The sequence below is a fragment of the Xiphophorus couchianus genome, chromosome 4 (genome assembly GCF_001444195.1).
Source record: "Xiphophorus couchianus chromosome 4, X_couchianus-1.0, whole genome shotgun sequence".
In the NCBI taxonomy this organism is placed as follows: domain Eukaryota; kingdom Metazoa; phylum Chordata; class Actinopteri; order Cyprinodontiformes; family Poeciliidae; genus Xiphophorus; species Xiphophorus couchianus.
Window position 1 is genome coordinate 34656592 of NC_040231.1, and position 27225 is coordinate 34683816.

The 27225-nt window shown below is 39.9% G+C and overlaps 2 protein-coding genes across 5 annotated transcripts; both read left to right on the top strand.

The window, feature by feature from the left end:
• The first annotated feature begins 2172 nt into the window (after nt 1-2172).
• gtse1 (G-2 and S-phase expressed 1) lies at nt 2173-20435 on the top strand. Of its 4 annotated transcripts, none has more exons than XM_028014871.1 (12): nt 2173-2300; nt 2596-2645; nt 2720-2777; nt 6922-7537; nt 7640-7801; nt 10521-10659; nt 11841-12230; nt 12387-12438; nt 13403-13627; nt 13733-13952; nt 16862-16978; nt 20122-20435. In XM_028014871.1, exons 2-12 carry the CDS (start codon nt 2627-2629, stop codon nt 20206-20208), a joined length of 2085 nt encoding a protein of 694 aa, XP_027870672.1. In that variant the 5' UTR covers nt 2173-2300; nt 2596-2626; the 3' UTR covers nt 20209-20435. The 4 variants fall into 4 exon arrangements, with proteins under 4 accessions (XP_027870672.1, XP_027870674.1, XP_027870675.1 ...); XM_028014873.1 differs by having other exon boundaries at nt 13403-13621; XM_028014874.1 differs by lacking the exon at nt 20122-20435 and adding an exon at nt 17333-17600.
• Nucleotides 20436-22014: 1579 nt separating this feature from the next.
• On the top strand, nt 22015-27025 carry LOC114143127 (high choriolytic enzyme 1-like). The gene is made up of 8 exons (XM_028014922.1): nt 22015-22140; nt 23753-23798; nt 24488-24640; nt 24892-25009; nt 25932-26110; nt 26294-26375; nt 26640-26769; nt 26894-27025. The coding sequence occupies exons 1-7, from the start codon at nt 22069-22071 to the stop codon at nt 26764-26766; spliced, it is 777 nt and encodes a 258-aa protein (XP_027870723.1). The 5' UTR covers nt 22015-22068; the 3' UTR covers nt 26767-26769; nt 26894-27025.
• The last annotated feature ends 200 nt before the right edge of the window (nt 27026-27225 follow it).

The window sequence follows — 27225 nt, forward strand, 5'->3', positions numbered from 1 at the left end:
AAAAAAAAAGGTTGTTTTTTTTTAACTTAATTGGACAAACCCCATTTTGCCAATTTGAGCCACCTTTCTGAATGGTTAAATCCATATGTACTTGTATAAAACCAAGCACCTATAGGCATTCAGAATGTTTCTATTTGTGAAAGACAGGCTTCCTTTTAGAAGCTCAATGAATACCAGCATGACACTGTGGCAGAATGCCACCTCTTCAAAAAGTCCTGTCACGTCATTTACAGCCAGCTAAATATCTCACAGTCACCTGAACAGTTAGTGGTGTCATAACAAGATGAAGACATGGGGAACAACAGCAACTCAGCTATGAAAACTAATGGCATGAAAAATCACAGCCCCTGTTCAATAGATGCCCAGTCACATGGTCTGCAGAGTCAGTTGCTAAGATGCCCAGTCACATGGTCTGCAGAGTCAGTTGCTAAGATGCCCAGTCACATGGTCTGCAGAGTCAGTTGCTACAAGCCAATTTCAGATCAGTTCAAAATTAGCTAATAAAGAGCTTCATGGAAGAAATTCCCACGGTCATTTCAAATGCAGGCATTTGATTTACATATGCAATAGGCAGCTGTATCCAAGCGTTACATCACCATAAGCAGAGCAGTGATGCAAAGTATGCTTCATTTGCAAATCAAAATACAATATTTTGATTTGCTAATTATTTCCTTCAGAATATGGAAATGGGGGCAGGAGATGATGTTTGCATTCAATTGTCAGTTAATAATAAGAAAGTAATAAACAAGCGGATACAAGCGGCCGAAATGGGTTTTCTTCGTAGGGTGTCTGGGCTCTCCCTTAGAGATAGGGTGAGAAGCTCAGTTATCCGGGAGGGACTCAGAGTAGAGCCGCTGCTCCTTCACATCGAGAGGAGCCAGTTGAGGTGGCTCGGGCATCTGGTTTTGTGGGCTTCAGCGTCCCTTCTATGATAGTAGGCTGACAGGAAACGGGAAGGGGGAAGACATGGTCCGGGAGTCGAACCCGCGACGGCCGCTTCGAGGACTCAAGGCCTCCAAATGCGGGTAGCGCTAACCGCTACGCCAACACGGCACACCCTAAAAGCTTTGCTTTGAGGGTCTCTTTTTCAACTAGTTGTAATTCCATTGTCTCCAGTTAGTCTTTATGATAAAAGTAATAATAATGATGATAGTATAATAATAGTAACCTTTTCATCACTAAACTATATAAAAAAGTTGCTGATGTATATTTTTTATAATATGCGCAAGACATTTATTTTTATTTAAAAGAAAAAGAAATAAAAGTTTACTTAGAAGGAAAAGCTGAAAACATTATTCATACTCTTGAAGGTTTAAATTTTTTTTACTATAAAGGGTTTAACATGACACAGCTGGTTACTGATACTGTATATATCGCCATCCTGGAAGCTAAGATATGATAGAAACATCACCTGTTTCTGTGATTCTGAGTGGTTTGACCTTTAAGGTTCCTTTTAGCTGAGAATAATTTTGCTACATTTTAAACTACACTGCCATATGGTGGTATCCGTGGTGCGTTTTTATTAACCCTACAAGATAAGATAAGATAAGATAAGATAAGATAAGATAAGATAAGATAAGATAAGATAAGATAAATCTTTATCGTCATTGTCACAAGGACAACGAAATTCAAAGGGTGCCATCAGCACATGCCCAAAAATAACTGTCTCACAATTCACACACAACGCAAGAATCAACAAACAACTGGCAAAAAAAAAAGAAAAATAAGAACAGCCACATTCTCACATACATCATTCATGATGATTAATGGTTGTTTTTGATTGCATTTAGTTTTGTTATTGCTATCGGGTAGAAACTGTCTCTGAGACGGTTGGTTCTTGTTCTGGTTGCTCTGTATCTTCTGCCTGAAGGCAGCAGTGTGAACAGAGAATGTCCGGGGTGAGAAGTGTCCTGATGTGTTGTGCTTTTCTTAGACAGCGGTCGCTGTGCAGGTCCTCCAGTGAGGGGAGAGGGCAGTACAATACATACAACAGAGTAAAAATTAAGAATTCATTCACGACGTCAAGTTGTGTTAATATAATTAATACAGTCTAAACAGAAGGGAGACAAATCCCTGCTGTTTCGAACCTAGTTATATATTATTAGGCTTGTAGTTCGTCTGTGGTTAAATAACAGGACTACAAACCCACAATTCCGCTCAGTTCTTCGTCACATAACTTTTCAGCCAATAGCAGAAGCGTTCTTTGTCACATGAACAGAGTGAAAGAGATTTGAATTATTTGTTCGGTGTGTTGAGTGGAAGTTTAAATCAGGACAGAACCCATTTAAGAGGAATTTACGGTTTGTATGATTTACGTTGATATCGTTACGTTGTTGTCATTTCCATGGGGTGTTGCGGTTGACTAAAATGACGTTAAAAAGGTCCGTGTTACTGTTTATATCGGTTACTACTTGATAATGTCTGGAAACGAGCTAGCACGCTAACGTACACTTCGCTTGGAGGTAAAGGAAAACAAAACACTTGGTGTCATTAATGTAATAACTGTGTTTAGTATTCGTGTTTAAACTACCCGTTAGTGTTCTTTTTAAGTTTTGTCATGTCAGTCTAATATCACAGTTCCGTGTAACACTGCAGATCTGAACTGGGTCAATCCGCAGCACACGAGATGAACCGCGGAGCTCACAGTAAGTCAGCTGCTGCTTTTTGCTCTTGATGCGTTTTCCTTCGCTGTTTTCACCATGCAGTCCCTTCTGAACAGATCTGTGCTTTTTGCAAGATGAAAAGTTTGACTTCGACGTGTCCCTGTCGCCTGTCAGGTGAGAGCTTTTATTTCTAAACCCTTAAATCTTTCATTAGCAGAAGTTGTATTTCTCAGGTTGAATTTGACTTTGCAACAAATCAGTTCCCAGTAGTTCTCAACAGCTCCTCAGTATAAAGTACATTTATTTATTTGATAATAATAAATTCTCTCATTCACTTTCCTGGTTATAGATTTTAGCAATCTGCATCTTCTATGACAGCTCTGTAAAAGAATGTTCAGTCGTTAAGGAAATACACTGCCTGGCCAAAAAAAAGTCGCCACCTGGATTTAACTAAGCAAATAGGTATAAGCCTCCTATTGGATAAGTACTGCATAGGCGATTATCTTTCAGCTGGCAACAAGTTATTTAACCCCAGCTGATGCAATGAGTAACTCCTCATTTCTTAAACAACCATGGCAAAAGACACATCCTGTGGTGGTGGAAAAGACCTTAGTCTGTTTAAGAAGGGTCAAATCATTGGCATGCATCAAGCAGAGAAAACATCTAAGGAGATTGCAGAAACTACTAGAATTGGGTTAAGAACTGTCCAACGCATCATTAAAAACTGGAAGGATGGTGGGGAACCATCGTCTTCCAGGAAGAAATGTGGTCGGAAAAAAATCCTGAATGATTGTGATCGGCGATTACTTAAACGTTTGGTCAAATCAAATCGAAGAAAAACAACAGCAGAACTCAGGAGTATGTTTAATTGTGAACGCAAAAGCATTTCCACACGCACAATGCGAAGGGAACTCAAGGGGTTGGGATTGAACAGCTGTGTAGCCGTAAGAAAACCTCTAATCAGTAAGGCTAACCAGAAAAAAAGGCTTCAGTTTGCTAGGGAGCATAAAGATTGGACTCTGGAGGAATGGAAGAGGGCCATGTGGTCTGATGAGTCCAGATTTACCCTGTTCCAGAGTGATGGGCGCATCAGGGTAAGAAGAGAGGCAGGTGAAGTGATGCACCCATCATGCCTAGTGCCTACTGTACAAGCCTGTGGGGGCAGTGCTATGATCTGGGGTTGCTGCAGTTGGTCAGGTCTAGGTTCAGCAACATTGTGTGCCCAAAGAATGAGCTCAGCTGACTACCTGTATATACTGAATGATCAGGTTATTCCATCAATGGATTTTGTCTTCCCAAATGGAACGGGCATATTCCAAGATGACAATGCCAGGATTCATCAGGCTCACATTGTGAAAGAGTGGTTCAGGGAGCATGAGACATCTTTTTCACACATGGATTGGCCACCACAGAGTCCAGACCTTAACCCCATTGAGAATCTTTGGGATGTGCTGGAGAAGGCTTAGCGCAGTGGTCAGACTCTCCCATCATCAATACAAGATCTTGGTGAAAGATTAATGCAACACTGGATGGAAATAAATCTTGTGACACTGCAGAAGCTTATTGGAACAATGCCACTGCGAATGCGGGCTGTAATCAAAGCTAAAGGCGGGCCAACAAAATATTAGAGAGTGTGACCATTTTTTGGTGGCGACTTTTTTTTGGCCAGGCAGTGTAGTTTGGTTTGTTTGATAAATTGGGTAATCGTTTTTGCAGTAATTTTCATATGATAAATAGTCTTAGTATTCATCATTTCTTTTGAAATGCTGTGCATAGCTAAACAGATGTGGACTAATAATATGAAGTTCCAGTAAGAAATTGTCATGCACTCATCATTGGCATGACTATCATAATTATAGGCTTAGGATGTCTCTTGTCAGTTGTTCTTTTTTCAAAGTGGAGTTATTATTCAGTATATACTTTCACCTTGGTTTAGAAAAAAATAAAGTTCTTGTCAGTCAATTGCATTTACACTAAGCAAATTCTAGCTTATATAAAGAGTTTTAATCTGGTTTCTGCCTCCATCGCAGCACCAAAACTGCTCTGATAAAAATGACAACAGATACTCCTTTAGACTGGGTCAAATCTTACTTTTCTGGCTGCACTCGGTTCATTCAATTTCAGTCTTTTCACTCCCAGCCATTCACTGAGTCTTGGTATTCACTATGTTTTATTGTCTACCTCTGGGTCACAACCTTGGTACATTTGGTGTCCACTTCTGTTGCTACACAGATGACACCCAGCTTTACCTGTCCACCAAACCCAACTCCACCCTCCAACCTCTGTTGGATGTTCTGTTTTAATCTACTCTGAAAACACCGTTTTAGCCTAGTCTATTTTTCTTAGCTTTCACTGATGTGCATTTTTTAATCATCCTTATTGTACTTTTATTCCAATTTGTTTTAAACTTGAGAGGCCTAAAAGGCACTTTCAAACATAATGTAACTATTTATTACTATCAATAGATAGCTCCGCTGGTCTTTAGTAAAAGTCAAAGGTTTGAATTTATTGTGAATTTTGATTGCATTCACCCAGGATGAAAACTAACCACAAATCCTCAAATGCATAACTAACTCTGTTAATATTTGGGTAAAAACGTCTTTTAAAGATGCAACTTTTATAGAATTTATTTATTTATTTTTTTTACTCATTTGTTAAAAATGTCATTATATCATGACAGTATGGCTCTGCCTTCTCCCAGTGCTAATTACAAACAACCAATCACATAAAGAAGGCGGGTCTTTGCGCTGTCAGTCACAATGTCATGTGAGATTTTCTTTCTACTACTCTGCAGCTAGCCTGTAGTGAATGCTAAGTCTAGTTAGCAAGCGTTTTTCCTGGAACAGTACATGGTATTTCTGCCATTAGCACATTTAGCAGCAAGTACATGAGGTTGATTGACAGCACAAAGAACCTCCCCTTGGCTCTGATTGGTTGTTTTTGGTCAGGAGTGACTCAGGGAGGAGGTGGAGGAGATTGATCTTTTCACAGATTATCTGTTTCACATCACAGTTTGTCAGGATGGCGAGCTGTAGGTCCACCACTCTGACCAGCAACACAGGTGCTCCACAAGACACGGTTCTTTCGCCCCTCCTTTTCACCCTCTATACCTCCAACTTTAAATACAACTCAGTTACATGCCACATGCAAAAATTTTCGGGCGATACTGCCATTGTGGCGTGTATAAAGGAGGGTGGAGAGGGGGGGTACAGGAGCCTGGTGAAGGATTTTGGGGCCTGGTGCCACAGGAATAAACTCGAACTGAACATTTCTAAAACAAAAGAGATGGATCTTGACTTCCATAGGGTGCCCCTCTTTCCTCAGCCTACTAACATCGATGGTATAGAGGGGGACGTGGTCAGCACATACAAATACTTGGGCCTACAACTAGACAATAAGCTGAACTGGTTCTCCAATATAGATAATGTGTACAAGAAAGCACAGAGTAGAATGTACTTTTTGAGGAGATTGGCCACCTTCAATGTGTGCTCTAAGCTCCTGTACATGTTTTTATAAGTCCATTGTGTCTACTGTGTTGTTCTATGCAATCGTTTGTTGGGGGGGGCAATGCAAGGAAGAGAGACACACAGAGACTGAACCGCCTCATCTGCAGAGCTGGCTCTGTGGTCGGTGTGAGCCTGGAGTCTGTGGAGATGGTGGTGGAACAGAGGACACTGTCTAAACTCAGTCTAGTCCTGGAGAACACCAGCCATCCTCTGTACACTGTTTTCTCCAACCAGAGGAGCTCCTTCAGTGACAGGTTCCTCTCACTGGGTTGTTCAACTGATTAAAAACTCCTTTGTCCCACGGGCCATTAGGCTTTATAATGCTGCTATCTGTGGGAGGGAAAGGGGAGGGAGACAGGGTAACTAGTATTTTAACATATTTAGGCACTTTTACTAGACCTCTTTTTAGTGGTAATGTATTTATTTATTATATTCTTGTACCTTTTATGGATGTCTCCAGCTGTACGATTTTAATGCTGTGTGGATGTGAATTAATGTGTGAGCAATAGATAACCTCAATTTCCCTATGGGATTAATAAAGTTTAACCTAACATTATGCTGTCACAACATGACAACAATTTTAACAAATGTGTAAAAAACATATTTTGTAAAAGTTAATGCTACAACTTTAAACCCCCTTCAGGTTATGCTATTGATCCCTTGTAAAGAACACATTTGTAAAAGAAAACTGTTGTGCTCCCTTTATTTTGTGTGTTATTCATGAATGTACATAAATAGTACATTCATGTGTAATTTTGTCATCATGCTTCACTTCATCACAGCTGTGTTTGTGAAATATTTGTCGTTGACAGCTCCAAAGGAGAAGAAGAAGATGATGATGAGGTGTTTGTGGGCCACACAGAGCAGTGTGTTTCCACTGACGTATCCTCCCAGCCTGAGGAAGGTGGCGGAGACGTGCAGGCGGTCTGGACCCCACTGACTGCTGATCAGCTGGAAGCTGTGTGTGAGGAAGCCCACAGACTCGCCAGCCAGCTGCAGTGCAGAGAACCACACGTCCAGAACACCAACACAACCCACACAGCCTCTGATGTTGACATGAACAGCATGGCGACAACGGAGGAATTCATTCAGGACACTGAAGTGAAACTAGGACTGCTGGATCACACTGCCAGCAGCCTCAGCCCCATCAAACGTCAGACGTTCTGCGTACAGGACAGTCCCCTGCAGCAGCTGCCACCAGCCGTCCAGCACCACCTGCTGAGAGGGAGCAGCTCCAGCCGCCCTGCTGCCAGACTCGTTACTTCTAGCCCCATGGTCGGAGCCAGACTTCAGGCGAGACCAGCGCTGCTAGGAAAGACGGCGCTGGGGGCTGCCACAGCACTGCCAAGTAAACCAGTGGCCCCGGCAGGTTCCCGTTCAGCCAGCAGCAGCGGAGCAGAGAAAACCAGACTCCAGCCACCAAGCAGAGTGAGTGGCTTTTCTATTAGTCTTGCAGCAGTTTAAGAGTGATCAAAAAAAGAATGATGTTGACATGTGAGAATTTTATGCTTTTATTTTTTTTATTTTTAGACTGCAGGAGTTTTGAAGCAGAGCCCATCCTATTGTCTCAGAAACAAGGCAGAGTCATCAGAAGATCTGCTGTCTGACTCAGTGAGCATGGCGTCTGATACCAGCGACTGCTCCTTCAACTCCAGTCTGCTGCGGAAATGCTCACTGGTCCCACCCTCTAAGGTAACACATGACCCAACACTCCTGCTTTCTTTGCATCCCACAAGTTTTTTACGATCCGGCGGGGTCGTGTAACAGTTGTAAAAAGGATCAACACTGGAATCAGGATCAGCGTCTGTTTATTCCTATAAGACACAGTGTGGGACACACTCAACCATTGGGTATGGTACACAGTCAGTCAGATCCCAGGAGCTCAGTTAGGCAGCTTCTCCTTTTTATATTAACAACAAATGGAATAAAGAAAAATAAAATTGTGTACAAATCAGCATCAGTGAAATATGCTAATACATAATGCAAAATATAAATAAAAATCAAAAATATATTACAAAACTTGAATTTCTTACTTTATATAAAAGAATGCATAATGTCTTTATTACTATTCTGTAATAAAGTAATTAAATTATAAGATATAAAACTACAACAGAAAACTGTATTCATATAAGACACAGTGTGGAACACACTCAACCATCTGGTATGGTACACACAGTCAGTCAGATCCCTGGCCCAAACACATTTTGGAGGGAAAACTTCAGACAAACTTTATAAGAGTAACAGTTTAATTTTAACCAAACTCAAAGTTTTTAAAACACTTAGACAGTAGTTAACATTATATTTTTATGCAGCACCACAACTGTGAGAACTATTTTTAATGTTATAAACATTATTGAGAGTAAGAGGTAGCATGGACCTTACCACAGGGGCCGCTTTTCATTGGCTGATGCCCATTCTATGTAGTAGCGCGGCTACAACATGCGTGGCCGTCTCACAAACACACTTAGCTTCCCGTTAGCTAAGTACAACATAATGGCAGAACTGATACAACTTCTACACCTTGAAGCCTGTCTGCTACACAGTCTTACGTTAGCTAAACAGATCAATATCCAATGTGTCTGTATCTGACATACACTAAAGATTTTATTTGAGCAGAAAAGGCTTTGGACTGTTAGCCACGCTAGCACCAAGTACAGCTAGTCAATCAACCATCGCTGTGTTCAGGGAAGCGCTGATTAATAACCGAGAAATAAATATCAAGCCTGGAAACTTGATATCGTAACGAACTGAATGTTATATTTTTAACGTAATCTTTGCTCGTCTTTCGGGGCGCAGGCGATTGCCACGGTAACGGGTGTGCTTAAACTACAAAGAGAGAGAGAGAGTAAAAAGGTACAAGTGGATTTGAGTTGATCACCTGTTTGGGTTATTTTACCTTTGTTTACCTTTGCTGTGGCTCATTACAGCCACCGTAGTTTCTAAACGTTGGACTAATTACCTCGTTCGTTTGTGAGTTTACGTCATTCACAACAAACATCAAATAGAACAAATATATTTCATAAAATTTTAACAAACAAATGGCTTCTACCGTGGTAATTATGTAAAATTAAATTAATTATATCCCAACTTCAGAAGATTTGCCTTTACCTTTACAGAGCTCTTTGGTTCCTCCTATCAGTCATCAAACCAAATTTCAGATCTACCATAACTGACTGACACCTGCTGGCCTCAGGTTTGCAACCAGCTTGTGACTGAGAAACCAGTAACCTCCTCCCAGATGATGACATGAACTTGTTAGTTCCTCTGTCCATTGTAGTAGCTGATGTATTGTGAAAATCCGGTAGAAACGATGCACTAATCGAGTCATGTTTACATAGAAACAACGAGGCTTTGTTTGTGAGACTTGCGGTCATGTGGGTGGTTGTGGGAGGAGCTTGGTAAGGTCCATTAGCACATATCTTACCAGCATCTCAGGTAGGCAGCTTCTGCCTGGCTGCTGCAGCTACGTCACAGAACCTTGCTTTGTGCAACACTAATAACCATCCTCCCAGAACAATATTTACAGAAGAAACCAAAAATAAAAGCCGTATAAAACAGAAATAGCCTGCCGCAGTGCAAAAGTGACAACAGACATGATGTCAATTCAACAAAAATGTGTTTTGAGAAGGTACATAAGAAAAATAAATAAATAAATAAAATTAACTCAACTATAGTCACACTGACCTCGTGTTTTTTGTCAGTGACAGTCTTGCATGAAAAGTGACAGTCTTGCATGAAAACCTCCCCGCTTCCCCACTTGCGACTGACATTTCCTCAGTGTGGCGCTAAGACTAATGAAGCTTAAAGGAGCTGCCTATTCAAATTCAAAACTACTTTATTGCACCCAACTGGATATTAAATGTTGTTGAAACTCATTTAATTAAAGACTTATTGCAGATGGTGACGGCAGTGGGCAGGAAGGATCTCCTGTTGCAGTCTGTATTACAACATATTGAAGACGCCTCCAATTTCTTGTCAGATAAGCATTTTATGCATTTTTTTTTTATCCTAATTAGTAAAAAAAAAAATGCTGCAGCTTGATAAGATGTAATTATAATTCCAACATAATACTGTTGTTCCCATTGTTTTTTCTGTTAGTCAGAAAAACTGTATCAATGCACATGCTGAAATGAAATTAAGGCTGAAACGATTAATTGCGAAGAATTGGTTATTAAAATAATTGTCAACTAATTTAGTAATTGATTAATTGTTAACTTTAGTACACAGACTCAAAAAAGGCCAGGCGCTGAAAAAAAGAGTCAGATCAACCAAAACTAAAACCTTTCATAAATATGTACACTTTGCATTTAAGATTACAACGCCTTTGTTTGTTTGTTTGTTTTTTTCTTTGTCTTTTCCATCTACATTGATCTTTTGTGTAAATACCATTTTTTTGTTTCTCTTCTGACAGAATGCTGGACTGAGAAAGCTCTCAGGCGTTAAAGCTCCACCTGTTCAGGGCTGGAAGGTCACAGACAGGAGGAAAACCTCTTCATCCTCATCCTCATTGTCCAGCTTTAACTCTAGCATATCTCAGTCCCCGGCTACAGGTACGCTAAATACTAAGCTCTCACTGGATGTTTGAAGAAAAGCACCAGGAAATGTAGCTGCTGCCTGGTTTCATTCTGACCCTGTACCTCAGTGGTCCCCAAACTACGGCCCGTGGGCCAGATGCGGCCCGCCTCCACATTTGGTCCGGCCCCCTGAACAATACCAGAGTATTTTCATATATGTGCATTTTTATTTGATAAGTTGGACTTTTGCAATAAAATAAATGTTCCTTAGTAATGAACTTTATTTATTATTAACTACTAGTTAGTAACTATTTTATACATGCATGTAATTGACCCTAACCCTTTTCTTTTATGTGGAGAACCCAGTGTTATTTGGTTATTTATTTCATAAATAGTGTTATTTCCTGACTTTTGTTCTCTGAAGAATCCAGAAAAGGTTATTTGATTGTGCTTTCTGAAAAACAATACATTTTTATGTTTAGCACTCTTACAATCGTCACACTTTTTCTGTTACAAACTGACCCCAGCCCCCCATCAGAGAAGGGACAAGTTATGTGGCCCTCACAGGAGAAAGTTTGGGGACCCCTGCTGTACCTGATCGAAAACCAGAAATTAAAAGTCTGATCTATAGACTTTAACAATTAACAACTATTGTTAATGGTTTTGTTTTCACCATAGAACTAAATATCTTGAATACTTTGTAATGAAGTGGATGTAAGAATTTTTTTTGAAGTTTTGTTTCTTCTTTCTTACAACAGGAAGAAATTTTAGAACTCTTCTGGACCTGTTTCTATTTATATTTTTTTCTGTTTTATTTTACAGTAAGCATGTTTTAAGATGGGTAAAATTAAAATAATTCCAAAAGTAGAAGGAAAACTGGTATATTTTTATTCTAGTTCTGGGGGAGAAATTGGATTTGGTAGGTTAAAGCTTTAAAGAAGCTTTAATCTCACAGAATCTTGAGGTCGATTCTGTTTTTTTATAGCTTACACAGTTAAAAGTCCATCTTTTAACTGTGTATTTTTTTTGTGTTTTTGTTTCCGCCTTTTGGCCAAAGCTCCTTTTGAAAACTAAGTTTTTAACCTGAATGGGTTTTAATGGGTTAAAGAAAAAAAAGTGCCTCATCTCTCCCATCAGCAGTGATAAAATCTGTTAGTTTAATCAAAACTTTTTAATGAAAACTGAATTTGCTGTGGATCCGTTCTGTGTCCACCCAGGCAAAATGAACTCCTCCTTAAGCCGAAGCGTGAGCAACTCCACGCTGCACGCCCCCTCTGGCCCCGCCCCCAGCAGCGTCCGCAGGGAGCCGAGTCTGAGCAGACCTCGCCGGTCCACTCTCTCTGCCTCGGCAGAGCCGCTTTCTTCCAGAACCGGCTTTCGCTCCCAGCCCACTCAGGCCAAAAAGCCTCCTGATGCGGAACAAGCTAAAGCTGCCAGGTCCACACCGTTAAAGAGAGCCGAGTCCACACCAGTCCAACCAACCCCCCCAAAGAGAACCGGATCTGTCGGCGCCACTTGCTCAGTCCGGCTGCAGAGCGGAGTGAAGACCAGATCTAAACCCAGAGGATTGGTTCATCCAACCTCCAACATGGCCGACAATGCAGAAGGTGAGAACATACGCTGGGCTTTCAGGCTGATGTTTTGTCAGTTATGAAATCTGATTTTACATCTTCTGCTAAAATATTCCGTTCATATACAAATGTGGCAGATTATGGAAATTGTGAGGTAATTATTAATTTATTAATCTGGAATTTCCTCCTCAGGTGTATCCAAGGTGATGAAGCCAAAACGGCTGTCAACCAGCAGCACAGACAGGTACACCACATCCATGTTTTAAATCACCATTATGACTCTTGGGAGTCCTGATATTTTCATGCCTGGCTTGTAAACAAAAATCAATCTGACATCATTCATTAATGTGTGCTGCTTTAGTTTTGGGGGCCTGATCGTTATGAAATAAACAAGAAAATTTGAGAAAAGGTACAACTTCTACTCCTACTACAAGTAAACAATTCACATTCCACCCAAGCCTGAAAACACTGGAAATGATTCTACATATTTAACGATTGCAAAGGGGCAGTATGGTGTATTTTCCAAGAATATAGTGTCAATCATGTAACTGTTACCTCATGTTGTTATAAAAATGCTGTACATAATTCATCAGCATACAAAACTACTTAGAGTAAGCAAGAACAATTTCTGCTGATGTTGTATTAAGTAACTGAGAAAGTTACAATATCTGTCTATAATTTCTGTATTGGAAATAAAAAAGTCGTATCAGGACATCCACATGACAAGCGCAGCAAGCTCACAGTTCCAACAGGTGTTTGCTAATGGCTGCTGCTGCTAGTCTGGAGCGGCTGAGTGGGGAGGGGCAGGACTCTGTGAAGCGGGAGGTGGAGCTTTTGAGGCCATGTATTAAGCCACCCTGAGTGGTTGCCATGGAGATTAAAGGATTTCTCAAACATACATGAAGGAATCAAGGCAATGCTCCAGATATGTTTGTTATGAGGAAATAACATTATAACATGATGCAAAGCTCACAAAAGTTTATTTTATATACTATGCGTCCTTTTAAAGTTATTGATTCTAATTCTTTTTGCTTTTCTTGAAGAACTAAATTACTCTAGTTGCTTGTAGTGATCAGATTTTCTGAATGAAAAATAGGAGTTTGCTACCTGCTGCAGTTTTTCTATCAGCCCCGACTGTTATGTACATATGAGTGCAGGTTTTGGTCTGATTATTATTCTGTTAATATGTAATAGTTTTTCTCTCACAGTCATCCTCAGAAGCTGTCAGCTGGCTCTCTGATGCCCTCTGTTGGCAGCAGTAAGCTTCAGCAGGTGGCTGCACGTCACCCTTCTGCCCTACCCACCCCGGTTAAGCGCAGGCCCTCCACCTTCCAGCCCCCCTCCAATCAGAACAGGACACTCAGGACGCCATTTAGGTCAGACTCCAGCATCCCTCGCACTCCGAGTTCAGCAGAGAAACAACAGAGGTGTAGGTGAGATGCTGGAAATATGTGAGAGGGGAGATGGCTACCTCATCCTCCAAAAAATCCGTCCTCCAAAAAAAATCACTGTACTGTTTGTGTGGTATTTTTCTGTAGCCCGTTTCCAAAACGCAAACAAGAGGAAGAGCCTGTTCATTGCCCTGACATCCAGGCTTTCTGTCTGGAAGAGGAGGAGCCTCCCGTCATCCTGCCTTCCATCAGTCCAGAGACCAAGCAAACACAAAACACGGATCTTGGAGCGTCAACGGTGAGCGAAACGCTTCCCAATCCGGTGGAACTGGAGGAGACGGAGGAGAGCGCAGCCACAACCCAAGAGGTTCGTTTATAACCCGAAGTCACAGGCTCCTGTTTCTCCTCAACTTCCCTAGTTATGATTCATATCTAGGCCTGTCACGATAACAAATTTTGCTGAACGATTAATTGTCTCAAAAATTATTGCGATAAACGATAATATTGTTTGAAGACCTTTTCACACTGATTTAATGGAAATGATGTAATAATGCGTGCGAAAGAACACTAAACACTGGAGCTGATAAACAAAATAAACAAAACAACCAAAAACAAAAATAAAATGGATTCTCAGTCTCCATTAACAAAAAACTCACTTGAATAAAAATTAAACATAAAGCCAAAGTGGAAATAAATACTGCATTCAACCAAAAGAGTGCAGATTATGAAGTCTGTATATTATGTTGCCCTTCAGTAATAATTAGATTTAAATAGAGAAAATGGGCACATGGACTACCTGATGCAATAGTTCACACTATATGATTTTTTGCTCCTATTTTTCCCCTTCCGACAATCTTAGAACGTTGGTCTTCCTAAGATTGTGTGGTGTGTTACGGTATCGTCGTTGCCGCTCCGATCTAAATCAGGGGTTTTTCCCGACTGGGAAAACTGAACCTCTAATTTGCACCCAGGCAAAATGAACTCCTCCTTAAGCCGAAGCGTGAGCAACTCCACGCTGCTCCTGTTGAATGTGACAGGTAGCCAATAAGAAAGCACGGATTCTCCTCCGTGTTTTCTGAGGGGAAATTACAGAGGGGAATCCTAAACAGCTGACACTGCGCAACCCGAAGTCCAGCGGACGTGGAAACAACATTAATGTTTATTCAACATGCAAAGAATATAGAAATGACAAGAGGAGGAGTTGGAGCGAAATTGCTACCGCAGTTGATAAACCCGGTAACTTTTCAGCTGTTCTTCGTTAACATGACGTAAATAGGTTCTAATGATTTTCATTCAGTCAGGACTTTACGCTGACACTAGCCACATGCATGGACCTTACCAAGCTCCTCCCACAACCACCCACATGACCGCAAGTCTCACAAACAAAGCCTCGTTGTTTCTATGTAAACATGACTCGATTAGTGCATCGTTTCTACCGGATTTTCACAATACATCAGCTACTACAATGGACAGAGGAACTAACAAGTTCATGTCATCATCTGGGAGGAGGTTACTGGTTTCTCAGTCACAAGCTGGTTGCAAACCTGAGGCCAGCAGGTGTCAGTCAGTTATGGTAGATCTGAAATTTGGTTTGATGACTGATAGGAGGAACCAAAGAGCTCTGTAAAGGTAAAGGCAAATCTTCTGAAGTTGGGATATAATTAATTTAATTTTACATAATTACCACGGTAGAAGCCATTTGTTTGTTAAAATTTTATGAAATATATTTGTTCTATTTGATGTTTGTTGTGAATGACGTAAACTCACAAACGAACGAGGTAATTAGTCCAACGTTTAGAAACTACGGTGGCTGTAATGAGCCACAGCAAAGGTAAACAAAGGTAAAATAACCCAAATAGGTGATCAACTCAAATCCACTTGTACCTTTTTACTCTCCCTCTCTCTTTGTAGTTTAAGCACACCCGTTACCGTGGCAACCGCCTGCGCCCCGAAAGACGAGCAAAGATTACGTTAAAAACATAACATTCAGTTCGTTACGATATCAAGTTTCCAGGCTTGATATTTATTTCTCGGTTATTAATCAGCGCTTCCCTGAACACAGCGATGGTTGATTGACTAGCTGTACTTGGTGCTAGCGTGGCTAACATTTCTGCTCAAATAAAATCTTTAGTGTATGTCAGATACAGACACATTGGATATTGATCTGTTTAGCTAACGTAAGACTGTGTAGCAGACAGGCTTCAAGGTGTAGAAGTTGTATCAGTTCTGCCATTATGCTGTAACGGGAAGCGTCTGTTTGTGAGACGGCCACACACGTGACCACGTAGAATTAGCATCAGCCAATGAAAAGCAGTCCCTATGGTAAGATCCATTGCAGGTAGATTGTAGTAAAGCATTGATTAATGCCTGGTTTTAAAATTAGTTCACTGGACTTGTAGCCATTATTTTGTGCCCATTGTTGGACACCACACAGCAGGAACGAACCCGATCGAACCGTTATACCTAGGATTTCTGTCGGCTAATGTGTGGTCTGTCAGGTTTTGAAAATGGGCCGACAATCGGCCGACAACTGGTGTGCGTTGGGCTTTACACTAAGGAAATGAGGAAGGGGGGGGGTCAGAGGAGAGCACCGGAGTTTAGCCTTTTTCATTCAGTGTCATTAACAGAAAGAGAAAAAGGCCGGAAGAGACGATAATGCCGATAATTAAAATGACGTCGACAGGTTTAATTTATTGTAGAATTAATTGATTTATCGTTTATCGCAACAGGCCTATTCATATCTATTCCAAAATGATTTCTAATATACAGCCTTGTGTGAAATTACTGTTCTCTAGGCATGTCACAATGGCAAATTTTCCAGAAATTATGGCGACAAACAACTTGGGTTAAAACGTTTGGGAAACAGAGCTGATGAGCTGTTGTAACAGAATCAAACACACAGTTCAATATTTCAGAGGGAAACAGAGGCCCTCTACCTTTAGATTTCAGGAATTCTGTCATGACGGTGTCGACGAGTTTAGCTCCAGAAATTATAAGAACTGTAAGAAGTGTTAAAAATGTGATCTCTTGAAGACTTTCCTTAAGCCCATGATGGCGTCTGCTGTTAAAATGAGAATCGTTACCCCAGTCACCACTGTCCTTGTTTAACAGACCAGTTATTTTTACTTATTTTAATAAATGAGTTTTAAAAGATTGGAAACATTGGAAATCCTTTCAAAGCATTTAAGATTGAAAATCCTCCACTAAGGCTGGATGGAGCTCCAGTCCTCCATCTACTCCTTGTAAATAAACCTCATGAGAGTTTTAACGCCTCAGGTTCTCCTGCTGGATCTGCCTCCTCCGAGCCTTCAGCCCCAAGAGAAGCTCCTCATCGATCTGGCCAATACCCCTGACCTGATCCGCACCAGCAGCAAGAGCTGCACCACCACCCAGGTAACCCAGTTCAGTCTGACCATTTGGTTCACTGAGCTTCAGTGATTCTGATTGTCCACCTTTAGGTCAACTAGATTTGTACAGCACCAGTCATGCATGAGTTAATTCAATGTGCATCAACTGAATCCTTCATGAAATTTGAAATTGGAAGAAGCTAATGGCAAATAGTTGCCTCAGTTGGTTAATATAATGAACTGAAATAGTAATGATGAAAATGTGCAGGGTATTTTCTTTCATCTTTCTGCAGCGCTCGATGTCATTAGTCACAATATTTTACTTCAACAATAATTATCTCAATAACAACACCGGGTTACAAAAAATAATTATTGGAAGTTGTCCATGTTTTTTCAACAGGATTATTTTGCACCGTTGAATCCAAAAGTGACATCCATTTTTCCCAATCAGGTCAGGTTTTTATTCTAATTTTATTTAGAGAAATCTGATCTTCTGACTAAATTGATGACATTTTTGTGACATTATCAGTTCATTTCTGTTAATATTTCTCATCCAAAAAGGGTTTTAGGAGAAAAAAGTTTTCTAACAGAGTGTTATTAATGAAATGTTACAAACTTGGATTCTGTAAAGTGTATAATAAACACTAATAATGGTAAGTACTTGTAAATTGAACATTATGTCTTCATTGTGTAAAATTCTCCATCTCTTTCCTGTCCTGATGGAATGGATTTTAGCAATCTGCATCTTCTATGACAGCTCTGTAAAAGAATGTTCAGTCGTTAAGGAAATACACTGCCTGGCCAAAAAAAAGTCGCCACCTGGATTTAACTAAGCAAATAGGTATAAGCCTCCTATTGGATAAGTACTGCATAGGCGATTATCTTTCAGCTGGCAACAAGTTATTTAACCCCAGCTGATGCAATGAGTAACTCCTCATTTCTTAAACAACCATAGCAAAAGACACATCCTGTGGTGGTGGAAAAGACCTTAGTCTGTTTAAGAAGGGTCAAATCATTGGCATGCATCAAGCAGAGAAAACATCTAAGGAGATTGCAGAAACTACTAGAATTGGGTTAAGAACTGTCCAACGCATCATTAAAAACTGGAAGGATGGTGGGGAACCATCGTCTTCCAGGAAGAAATGTGGTCGGAAAAAAATCCTGAATGATTGTGATCGGCGATTACTTAAACGTTTGGTCAAATCAAATCGAAGAAAAACAACAGCAGAACTCAGGAGTATGTTTAATTGTGAACGCAAAAGCATTTCAATGCGAAGGGAACTCAAGGGGTTGGGATTGAACAGCTGTGTAGCCGTAAGAAAACCTCTAATCAGTAAAGCTACCCAGAAAAAAAGGCTTCAGTTTGCTAGGGAGCATAAAGATTGGACTCTGGAGGAATGGAAGAGGGTCATGTGGTCTGATGAGTCCAGATTTACCCTGTTCCAGAGTGATGGGCGCATCAGGGTAAGAAGAGAGGCAGGTGAAGTGATGCACCCATCATGCCTAGTGCCTACTGTACAAGCCTGTGGGGGCAGTGCTATGATCTGGGGTTGCTGCAGTTGGTCAGGTCTAGGTTCAGCAACATTGTGTGCCCAAAGAATGAGGTCATCTGACTACCTGAATATACTGAATGACCAGGTTATTCCATCAATGGATTTTGTCTTCCCAAATGGAACGGGCATATTCCAAGATGACAATGCCAGGATTCATCAGGCTCACATTGTGAAAGAGTGGTTCAGGGAGCATGAGACATCTTTTTCACACATGGATTGGCCTCCACAGAGTCCAGACCTTAACCCCATTGAGAATCTTTGGGATGTGCTGGAGAAGGCTTAGCGCAGTGGTCAGACTCTCCCATCATCAATACAAGATCTTGGTGAAAGATTAATGCAACACTGGATGGAAATAAATCTTGTGACACTGCAGAAGCTTATTGGAACAATGCCACAGCGAATGCGGGCTGTAATCAAAGCTAAAGGCGGGCCAACAAAATATTACAGAGTGTGACCATTTTTTGGTGGCGACTTTTTTTTTGACCAGGCAATGTGTGTATATATATATATATATATATATATATATATATATATATAAAATTTTATATTTATGTTAAAATTTTATGATTCATAATTATGAATGATCTAATAGTCTACCCTGAATCCATAAAAAAACATGGAATGCACATTTCCAAGGAGTGAATTGGGATTTCCTTATAAATGGAATTCAACCAGCATTTCAAAGATCTCATTTATAAAGTGAAGGGTAGCTAACACCATAGGCAAATGCAACTCAAACTTGTTTCTCGCCCCCGCTTCAATGCGACCCATATCTGACTTTTTTATGACAGGCTGAAATTCCAATCCGCCCCATTTCGCGCCCTTCAACAGTTCGATTTCTGCTGCTTCCATATGTGGAACTCAATCAGATTTGCATCTGATTGTTTCTTGTTTGTTATACAGCAGGATCCCCTAAACATCTCCTATATTTACTGTTTTCTGGTGTTGAATTTCATTGATGTTTGACTCCACATCTAAACAAACATCTCTACAGAAGTTGCAGTCAGTACTCCACAAAATGCTGGTGCTACTTTTATTAGCTTCTTTCGTGTTCAGATCTTGTCGACTCCTATTGCTGAATAAACTTTAAAATCAATATATGGATGCCTCCATCCATTATTATGCTGTGTTGTTGTGTGATTTTCTTCTGCTCATGCGGGATGCTTTGGGGTCATAAACCGTTCACACAGAAGTCTGATTGTGGTAAATTTGTAGTATGATGGAACACGCAAAAAAATTGGAATTGAACATCAAGACCTGCTGTATGAACATAGCCTTAGTACTTCATTATGTATAACCCATACTACTTTGGAGTGGTTCTGGTTTCAAGTATCAGGTATGCTTTGAACTTTCTGTGTTTTTGGTTCATCTAGTTACAGAGCCTCAGTTAGTGTCTAACTAATACAACATGTTTGGCATGAAAACATTCATATGTTTCCTCAAAGGCATAAGGTTCAGTGCCTACTGCTGTTTTTAGTTTTGAAAGGTAAAAATAGTATCAAGTAACTTACCTGTAAGCTTGGCTTTGAAAGAAAGTAAGTCTAAATAAGCTGTCTTATTTGTACTTGTAAATTCAGCTGACTCACTGTTTGATTAGAAGATGTGCTAACAATATTTTAATCTTTTGTTTTTCCAGCTAATTGATCTGAGCTCTCCTCTTATCAAGTGGAGTCCAGAGGATAAAAAAGAGAACAGTGCTCTGCTCATCAACCTGTCCTTCTGATCCTCCAAACATCTCCCATCAATAACTTGAATCAACTGAGAGCCAGGGCTCAGTCAAATCAGTGTCAGTGATGTCTTCAGTAAGCCACAGGATTATGTTTGAAATGATTAAAAATATTTGTGAGAATGCTGTTATTAATTTCAACTGATTGTACTTTTATATGTCTCCTCCTTGCTGCTTTTATTTTCTGAATAAATGTTGGTCAATACTGTCGACCTGTCACGTTTCTGCTCGTGTGCTGCTGAGTCTGTTTTTTAACATTTCCCTTTACTCTTATCAAAATCCTCCGTATAAATGTACGGTAGTGATACAGCCAACTGTATCACTAAATGCCCAAACACACGACTAGCTGGAGAAGTACAGGACTTTATGTTAAATATGGACTGTTGAAGAAACAGTGCTGGTACTCTTGGACTGGACAAAGCTGACCTCAACACATTATTGAAGACAATGATACACCCGTGCAGCACTTGTCTGGTTTGAGTCTTAAAGAAGTTTTCATTGGAAAGGATAAAAATCATTTGCTGGTTTCCATCTTGGAGCAGGTCTTATTTAATATCGACATACTCCCACCAGCTCATAATTCCTCATTATAAGGAATAGTAAGATTGGTCACCATAGCTATGCAGATAATACACAGATCTACATCAGTGTCACAAGCTGACTATGAACCCAATCAAGCACTGAACAAATGCCTGGAACAAATCAAAACTTGGATGTGCCATAATTTTCTTAAACTGAACAGAAATTAAACTTCAGTAAGAGAAACGGGTCAGCACAAAGGTTTAGTTTAGTCAGTCCTCAAGGGCATCCTGCATGTTTTAGTTCTCTTCCTGGTTCAACACACCTGGATCAAATGGCTTGTTTAGCAGAACTAAAACATGCAGGTTATCATATCGGCCCTTGAGGAATGACTTTTTGAACACCACAGGTTCTTTTTAACTAGAAAATAACTATAAAGAAACTATAAGGCCGAGGTAAAATGCACAACCCACAAGTTAGAGTCCTGGTCTGATGACTTTTTGCCACATGTCTTCCCTCTCTTTCACAACCCATTTTCCTGTTTGAACACTCAAAACAAATGAATCTAGAGTTAGAAAAAACCTTAAATTAGTCATAGCTATAAACTAGTTATCAAATCTGGGTGACATGTTGAACAGAATATCTAGGTGTAGCCAAGGTGTTGGGGATCCAGTTTGGTGGCCTCAGGATCACATCTCATCCAGTGATCTACAGTTTTCGCTGGAACAATTCACAGCTGGGATAAAGATCAGTGGTCCTGGCATTGAGCCAGAGAAGGGTTGAGTTCCTTCCGTGTCAAGGCGTGAGGTGTTCTGGGTACGTCCCACCGTGATGAGACCCAGAGGAAGACCCAGGACACGCTGGAGGCAGTATGGGAACGTCTATTGATTCCACCGCAGGAGCTGGAACAAGTGGCAGGGGAGAGGGAAGTCTGGGCCTTCCTACTGCAACCCTGTCCTGGATAAGAGGAAGACAGAGGTTAGAAAGACTAATCCTTCTCCTTGCCAACTTCATGTTCTTTTGAGGTACTTTGTCTTGAGAACCAGCAGAGAAGACCTCAAAGGAAACTTGGAAGTAACAATTTCAAAAGAAATGCACCTCCCCCCCCAAAAAAAATGGCCTCAAAAAACACCACCTAGATGTACCGTGTTTTTTGCTCATTCAGGCACTTTCCTCTTGGTGTACTCATCGTGGGAACAGGCAGCCTGTTTTCAAGGCAATGCCTGTTATCACCAACTACACAAATGTATGTTCACAAGTGTGTAAACATACGATGGTGTATAAGTAGGAGTTTCAGGGGGATGCAGGTGTTAATGCTGTACTTTACAGGTTGGCAACATGGTGGTGGAGTTAAAAGTCATCGTGGTCCTGGTGGTGGGTTTCATTTCCTGCTTGGCAGAAGAGCAGAAGGTGAGGAGCCGTCAGGGTAACATTTAAATGACAGTATTCAGTAATAAGATGCTTTTCTAATTTAATATAATTATTTTACCATTATTACAGTATGTACAGTCCTGATTTGTCTTGTAGAACACCTTAAATCAGGGCTGCTCAATACGCTGAATGTTTGGAGTCGATCTCAGCGGTAGGTGATAAACTGAACGCCGCCAAGAGGCTGAAACCAGCACGTCCTCTTCTGACGCGCTTATGAAAATATTCAAAGATCCAAAACGTTTGTAATTTTATTAAAGAATCAAAATAAATCAACAAAAATTGTTCAAATTAACGATCTCAGTAATTATTGTTTCAACAAGGTGTTGCGCAATTCAGTGCGTTTCGGTTCAATTAACAAAAACAGGGACTCAAAGATCGACTCTGACGAGCAGAGCAGGAGTTTAAATTAACTAATCAACCATCGCTGTGTTCATGAGAGACTTATTAATAATCGCAAAATAAATATCAAGCCTGAAAACCTTATATCGAAACGGACTGGATGTTATGTTTTTAACTTAATCTCTGCTCGGCTTGCGGGGCGCAGGCAGTTGCCACGGCAACGGGTGTGCTAAAACGACAAAGAGAGACTAAAAAGGTACGAGTGGTTTTGAATGGTGTTCTCTGGCATCTTGTTTTGAGCTCAGAGTCTGAAAGGCTTTTCCTCTTTCAAACATGCTATTTATTTTTGTCTCTTATTTAGTGGAAATATTGATGTTCATGAAACTTTCTCCAACATAATAACCTTTTTCAACATTTATATGTCCACTGTTGAAAATGAGGAGCTGACATTAAATGACATTGAAATAAATTCCAGTCCAACATCTGGGTTGAGGTGAATCCTCTGTTGGAGGAAAAATATCCCAACTTCATATGTTGTGCTTTTATCTTAACAGAGCTCTTTGGTTCCTCCTATCAGTCTGTAGCTTCTCATATTGAGGTCATCAAACCAAAGTTCAGGTCTACCATAACTGACTGACGCCTGCTGGCCTCAGGTTTGCAACCAGCTTCTGAAACCCGTAACCTCCTCCTAGTGTCAGAATCTCACTGAGGAAGAAACTGTATTAGACTTTCTATCACTTTAATATTTCTGCTATAACTGATGGATATTTGCATACAAAATAAGTCAATAGAGTTTAATTTACAATTTTTATATCTTTGTGTCATGAGGTAGATCTCAGCTGGCTGGTGAGAGAAAAAGTAGATCTTGGTCTCAAAAAATTTGGGCACCCCTGCCTTAAATGATGTGATGAGTTGAAAATGAATAAAACAGGGAGACAATGTGGTAGTTGTAGATTGTCAAAACTTTGATGGGTTTGTATGAACCTGAAAATCCAGTTTGAATGTTTTAAGTGATCTTCCAGTAGTTAAAAGAACCCACATAGACTTATTCAAAATTAATTAATCTGACTGTTTTATAATCTCTGTAGTTGAATTTTACTGAATTGTAATAATTTTCGTATGTCTAGAAATAAGTTAGAACTGTTTGTCTGGCAACGGCACACCTTTTTATGAATTAAAACTAAGTACTGTAGTCTGTTTTTCTAATTTTTGTGTTTTACTTTTGTTTTTTTCCCTTCTGCTCTCTGACCAGGAACTGTCCGTCTCTGAGCTCCTATGGAGAGCCAACAAGGATGTTGGTGAGAATCTGAAAACAGTCAGTCTGTATATGTGGTTAGAAAAGATCAGATGGTCTGGATTGTTTTTCTCCTCTTTTGAAACTAAAAGGCAGTGTTGTAGCTCTGGTTTGGTTTCTTTCCCTCACTTTATGTTCGTGATCATCTATCTTCAGATAAGGTAGCCTTAGAGCATCTCTCTATTAGTAGAAAATTATATTCTGTGTCTTTGGTCAGAAGACAATTAACAATAAATGTTTGTCTTTTTGAAAATCCAGACTTGACTTAAATTAAGAGCCTAACTTTAATCCAAGTTCCATAAATAAATGAGTCCTTTTTCCCCGTAACATCTTTTTACCATCTGGGTGTTTTCCTTTAATCTATTTTAAATTGTTTTTCATTGTAGTCTTCCAGTTTACAGAAACGTTGATTTACTTCTTCAGACAGTGCTGAAGAGAAGTTTACACACACTCTTCATGGGCATAAATCTGTTCATTTTAGGCTTTTGAATACATTTTTTGAAGTGTTATTTCTGTCATCCATAAACACAAACATTTGAGTAACAGTCCTTAGTAATTATAGATAAGTCAGGGGATTTTTGCAGGCATGACCAAAATCCTACAAAACTCTGCAAATTTCCACAATGTATTTGTATATTTCTATATTAATATAATATTCATGTAAGTGAACTAACTTTACTTATTCTCTACCAGTGCACACGGAGGACGAGCCCCTTGTAATAGATGATATTGCCTACAAGAATGAGAATGAGAGGAACGCAGATCAGTGCACCTCGCGTGGCTGCCTGTGGCCCAAATCTGCAGACGGAAAAGTTTACATCCCCTACATGATCGCCAATCACTACAGTACAACCCAGGAGAAAACACATCATGTTTTTATTTGATTCAAACTGATTGTACTGATACGACAAACAAATTATTATTTTTTTTACAACACATCATTGTGTGATCTCTGTAAGAATTTTACGTTGGTATCATTTCTCATTTTTAAAACGGGCGTTACATCGGGACAACAATGAATGAACTGTTTCCACACTGACATGGAGAAAAAAGGTTTTTGCAGGAAGGACTTTATTCTGGTTTTCGTCTTTCTGCAGCTTCCCGGGAGCTCTCCGTCATTGAGCGAGGCCTGCAGTCCTTCAGTCATGTTTCTTGCATCCGTTTCACCAGGCGGAGCAGCGAGAGAGATTATCTGAGCATCCAGTCGCACAACGGGTAACACTCTGCAAACTAAACATCCTGAGTGAAAAATTACAATATGCACATCCAGAACCAAACATCTGCATAGTGGAAGAAAATACATCAATTTTAAAAAAATAAACTAACACTGGAAAAAACATCAGAAATAATGACAAAGTATTTAGCTTGATGTGTATCCAGAGTGTGTCCAAGGGACCATTTTTGTCTGTTAGTTCTGTGAGTTGTTTTTTTTTAAGTTTTCACAATTTTAAGTACATCATTTATGTATTCAATGAATCTGAAGAATTTTCAATGTCCAATTACTTAAACTTAAAATAAAAAGTTCAAAAAAACCTGCTGGGGTGAAATTTATACCTGCAGTGTTTCCATTACCCATAAAATTGCACTAATTGAAATTATAAGAAACAAATTTGCTTAATGGAAACACCTATTTTGGGGAAAAAAATCAAATTTTTTGATAAAATGTTTTTGCATTGTTGGATGTGGGTTCTTTTTCCAGCCATATGGAAATAGATATGTTTCGCACAACTGCAATGGAAACACTTTCTTTTGCATCACACGAGTTTTCAGAAACATACCCCTGACTTTATTACAATGAAATAAAACACTTTTAGAATTTCATTTTGGTTGATGATGAAGTGGAAGGCAAATAGAGTAGTTATGTGCAAATATATTGCGTGTGATAATGGAAAAGAACTGACAACATTTTGCATGGCTTTCATGCAAAATACAGTTTTTGGCAAAACTGGCACTACAAATCATTCTACGCAAATCATCCCCACTGTGAAACATGGTGGGAGAAGTATCATGCTGTGGGTATCTGGTTATAGTTTTGTTGTTTCTCAAAATTTTCAATAATTGTCCAGATGTACACTTTGCTGCTTTCTCACCTAAAATCCCAGTAAAATGCACACAACTGTATCATTTGTGTGTGCAGCTGTTACTCGTACGTCGGCCGGCTTGGCTACAGCCAGACGTTGTCTCTGGACCAGGCAGGCTGCATCTACCACAGCACCGTCCAGCACGAGCTGCTTCATGCCCTCGGCTTCAACCATGAGCAGTGCCGCTCCGACAGGGACCAGTACATCAGAATCCTGTGGGAGAACATCCAATCTGGTCAGAGCCTGAGCTACTAACCCACATGTCACAATTCCAAGATACTGTTTCAGTAAGAAGAGCTGCAGATAACTTTTAGTCTAGGATTTATACAGAAGCTATCCTGCTAAAATGACAGTCTGCCAGTCACCAGTCTCCAGCCTTTTGAACTCATCTAATAATTGTTTGTTTTTTTCCTCCCAGGTTTGGCGTACGCCTTTGACAAGCTTGGCACTTTAAACTTAAATACCCCCTATGACTACAACTCTGTCATGCAGTACCACAGGTTTGGAGAAACTTCCTTCTATATTTGCAATTTAACATTGTTTCAGATAGCCTTTGGAAGAGTTGTATTATCAATATTTGTTAGAATTTCCAGTTAATATAAAACGAGGAATTTAACATCATACACAAACAGTGTGGTTTGTGTAAGCAGCTAAACTTATTGCACTCTGTCCTTTATTGAGCTTTTTCACAAACCTTATTCAGTAAAACGGTTTATGATTTTCTGTTTAATTTCTGTTTGGATGAACCTTTCTGTTTGTTCCAGGTATGCGTTCTCTGCAAACAACCAGCCCACTATGGTTCCCATTCCTGATTCAAGCGTTTCTTTTGGAACGGCTACTGAGATGAGCATGAATGACATCACCAGACTGAACAGACTGTACAACTGTTAGACAGTAAGAAAAAAAGCATATGTAATAAAACAAAGTCATCTATATGGGTTCACACAGTAAAAGCAGTTTGTAGAAATCTGTTAATATGAGTAGTTGAACTAAATGTTGACATTTTTTTCTGCTGCAGTGTTTTATCTGCTGGTTTCCCCAAGAGATGATAACTGCTGGAACCGTCCATCGTCTTCCATGTCTCATCAGTTTGATTTGTCAAGATATTTTCTTAAAGCCTCTAATAAACTTTAATATGCACCAAGTCTGATCTTTGCGCATTTCTAAATATATTTCTAACACACATAAAGAATCAATTGCCTGACATTATGTTTTTTAAACAAAGTATAAGTTAAAAGGCAAGTGCAAAACTGCCGTGTCATTAAAGGTCTAATCATGACAGAAAAATCCTTCTTGGAATATTACAAGGAGCCTCAAACTGCAATCATCCAGGTTCACTGTCCACACATT

Bases quoted from the DNA above. Each gene is read 5' to 3' on its own strand.
- LOC114143127 (XM_028014922.1), top strand. From the start codon at position 22,069: ATGGTGGTGGAGTTAAAAGTCATCGTGGTCCTGGTGGTGGGTTTCATT. The intron at 22,141-23,752 runs GTGAGGAGCCGT...CTCTCTGACCAG, and splicing joins GCTTGGCAGAAGAGCAGAAG to GAACTGTCCGTCTCTGAGCT. The intron at 26,111-26,293 runs GTCAGAGCCTGA...TTTTCCTCCCAG, and splicing joins GTGGGAGAACATCCAATCTG to GTTTGGCGTACGCCTTTGAC.
- gtse1 (XM_028014871.1), top strand. The intron at 10,660-11,840 runs GTACGCTAAATA...GTGTCCACCCAG, and splicing joins ATCTCAGTCCCCGGCTACAG to GCAAAATGAACTCCTCCTTA. The intron at 13,953-16,861 runs GTTCGTTTATAA...TTAACGCCTCAG, and splicing joins GCGCAGCCACAACCCAAGAG to GTTCTCCTGCTGGATCTGCC.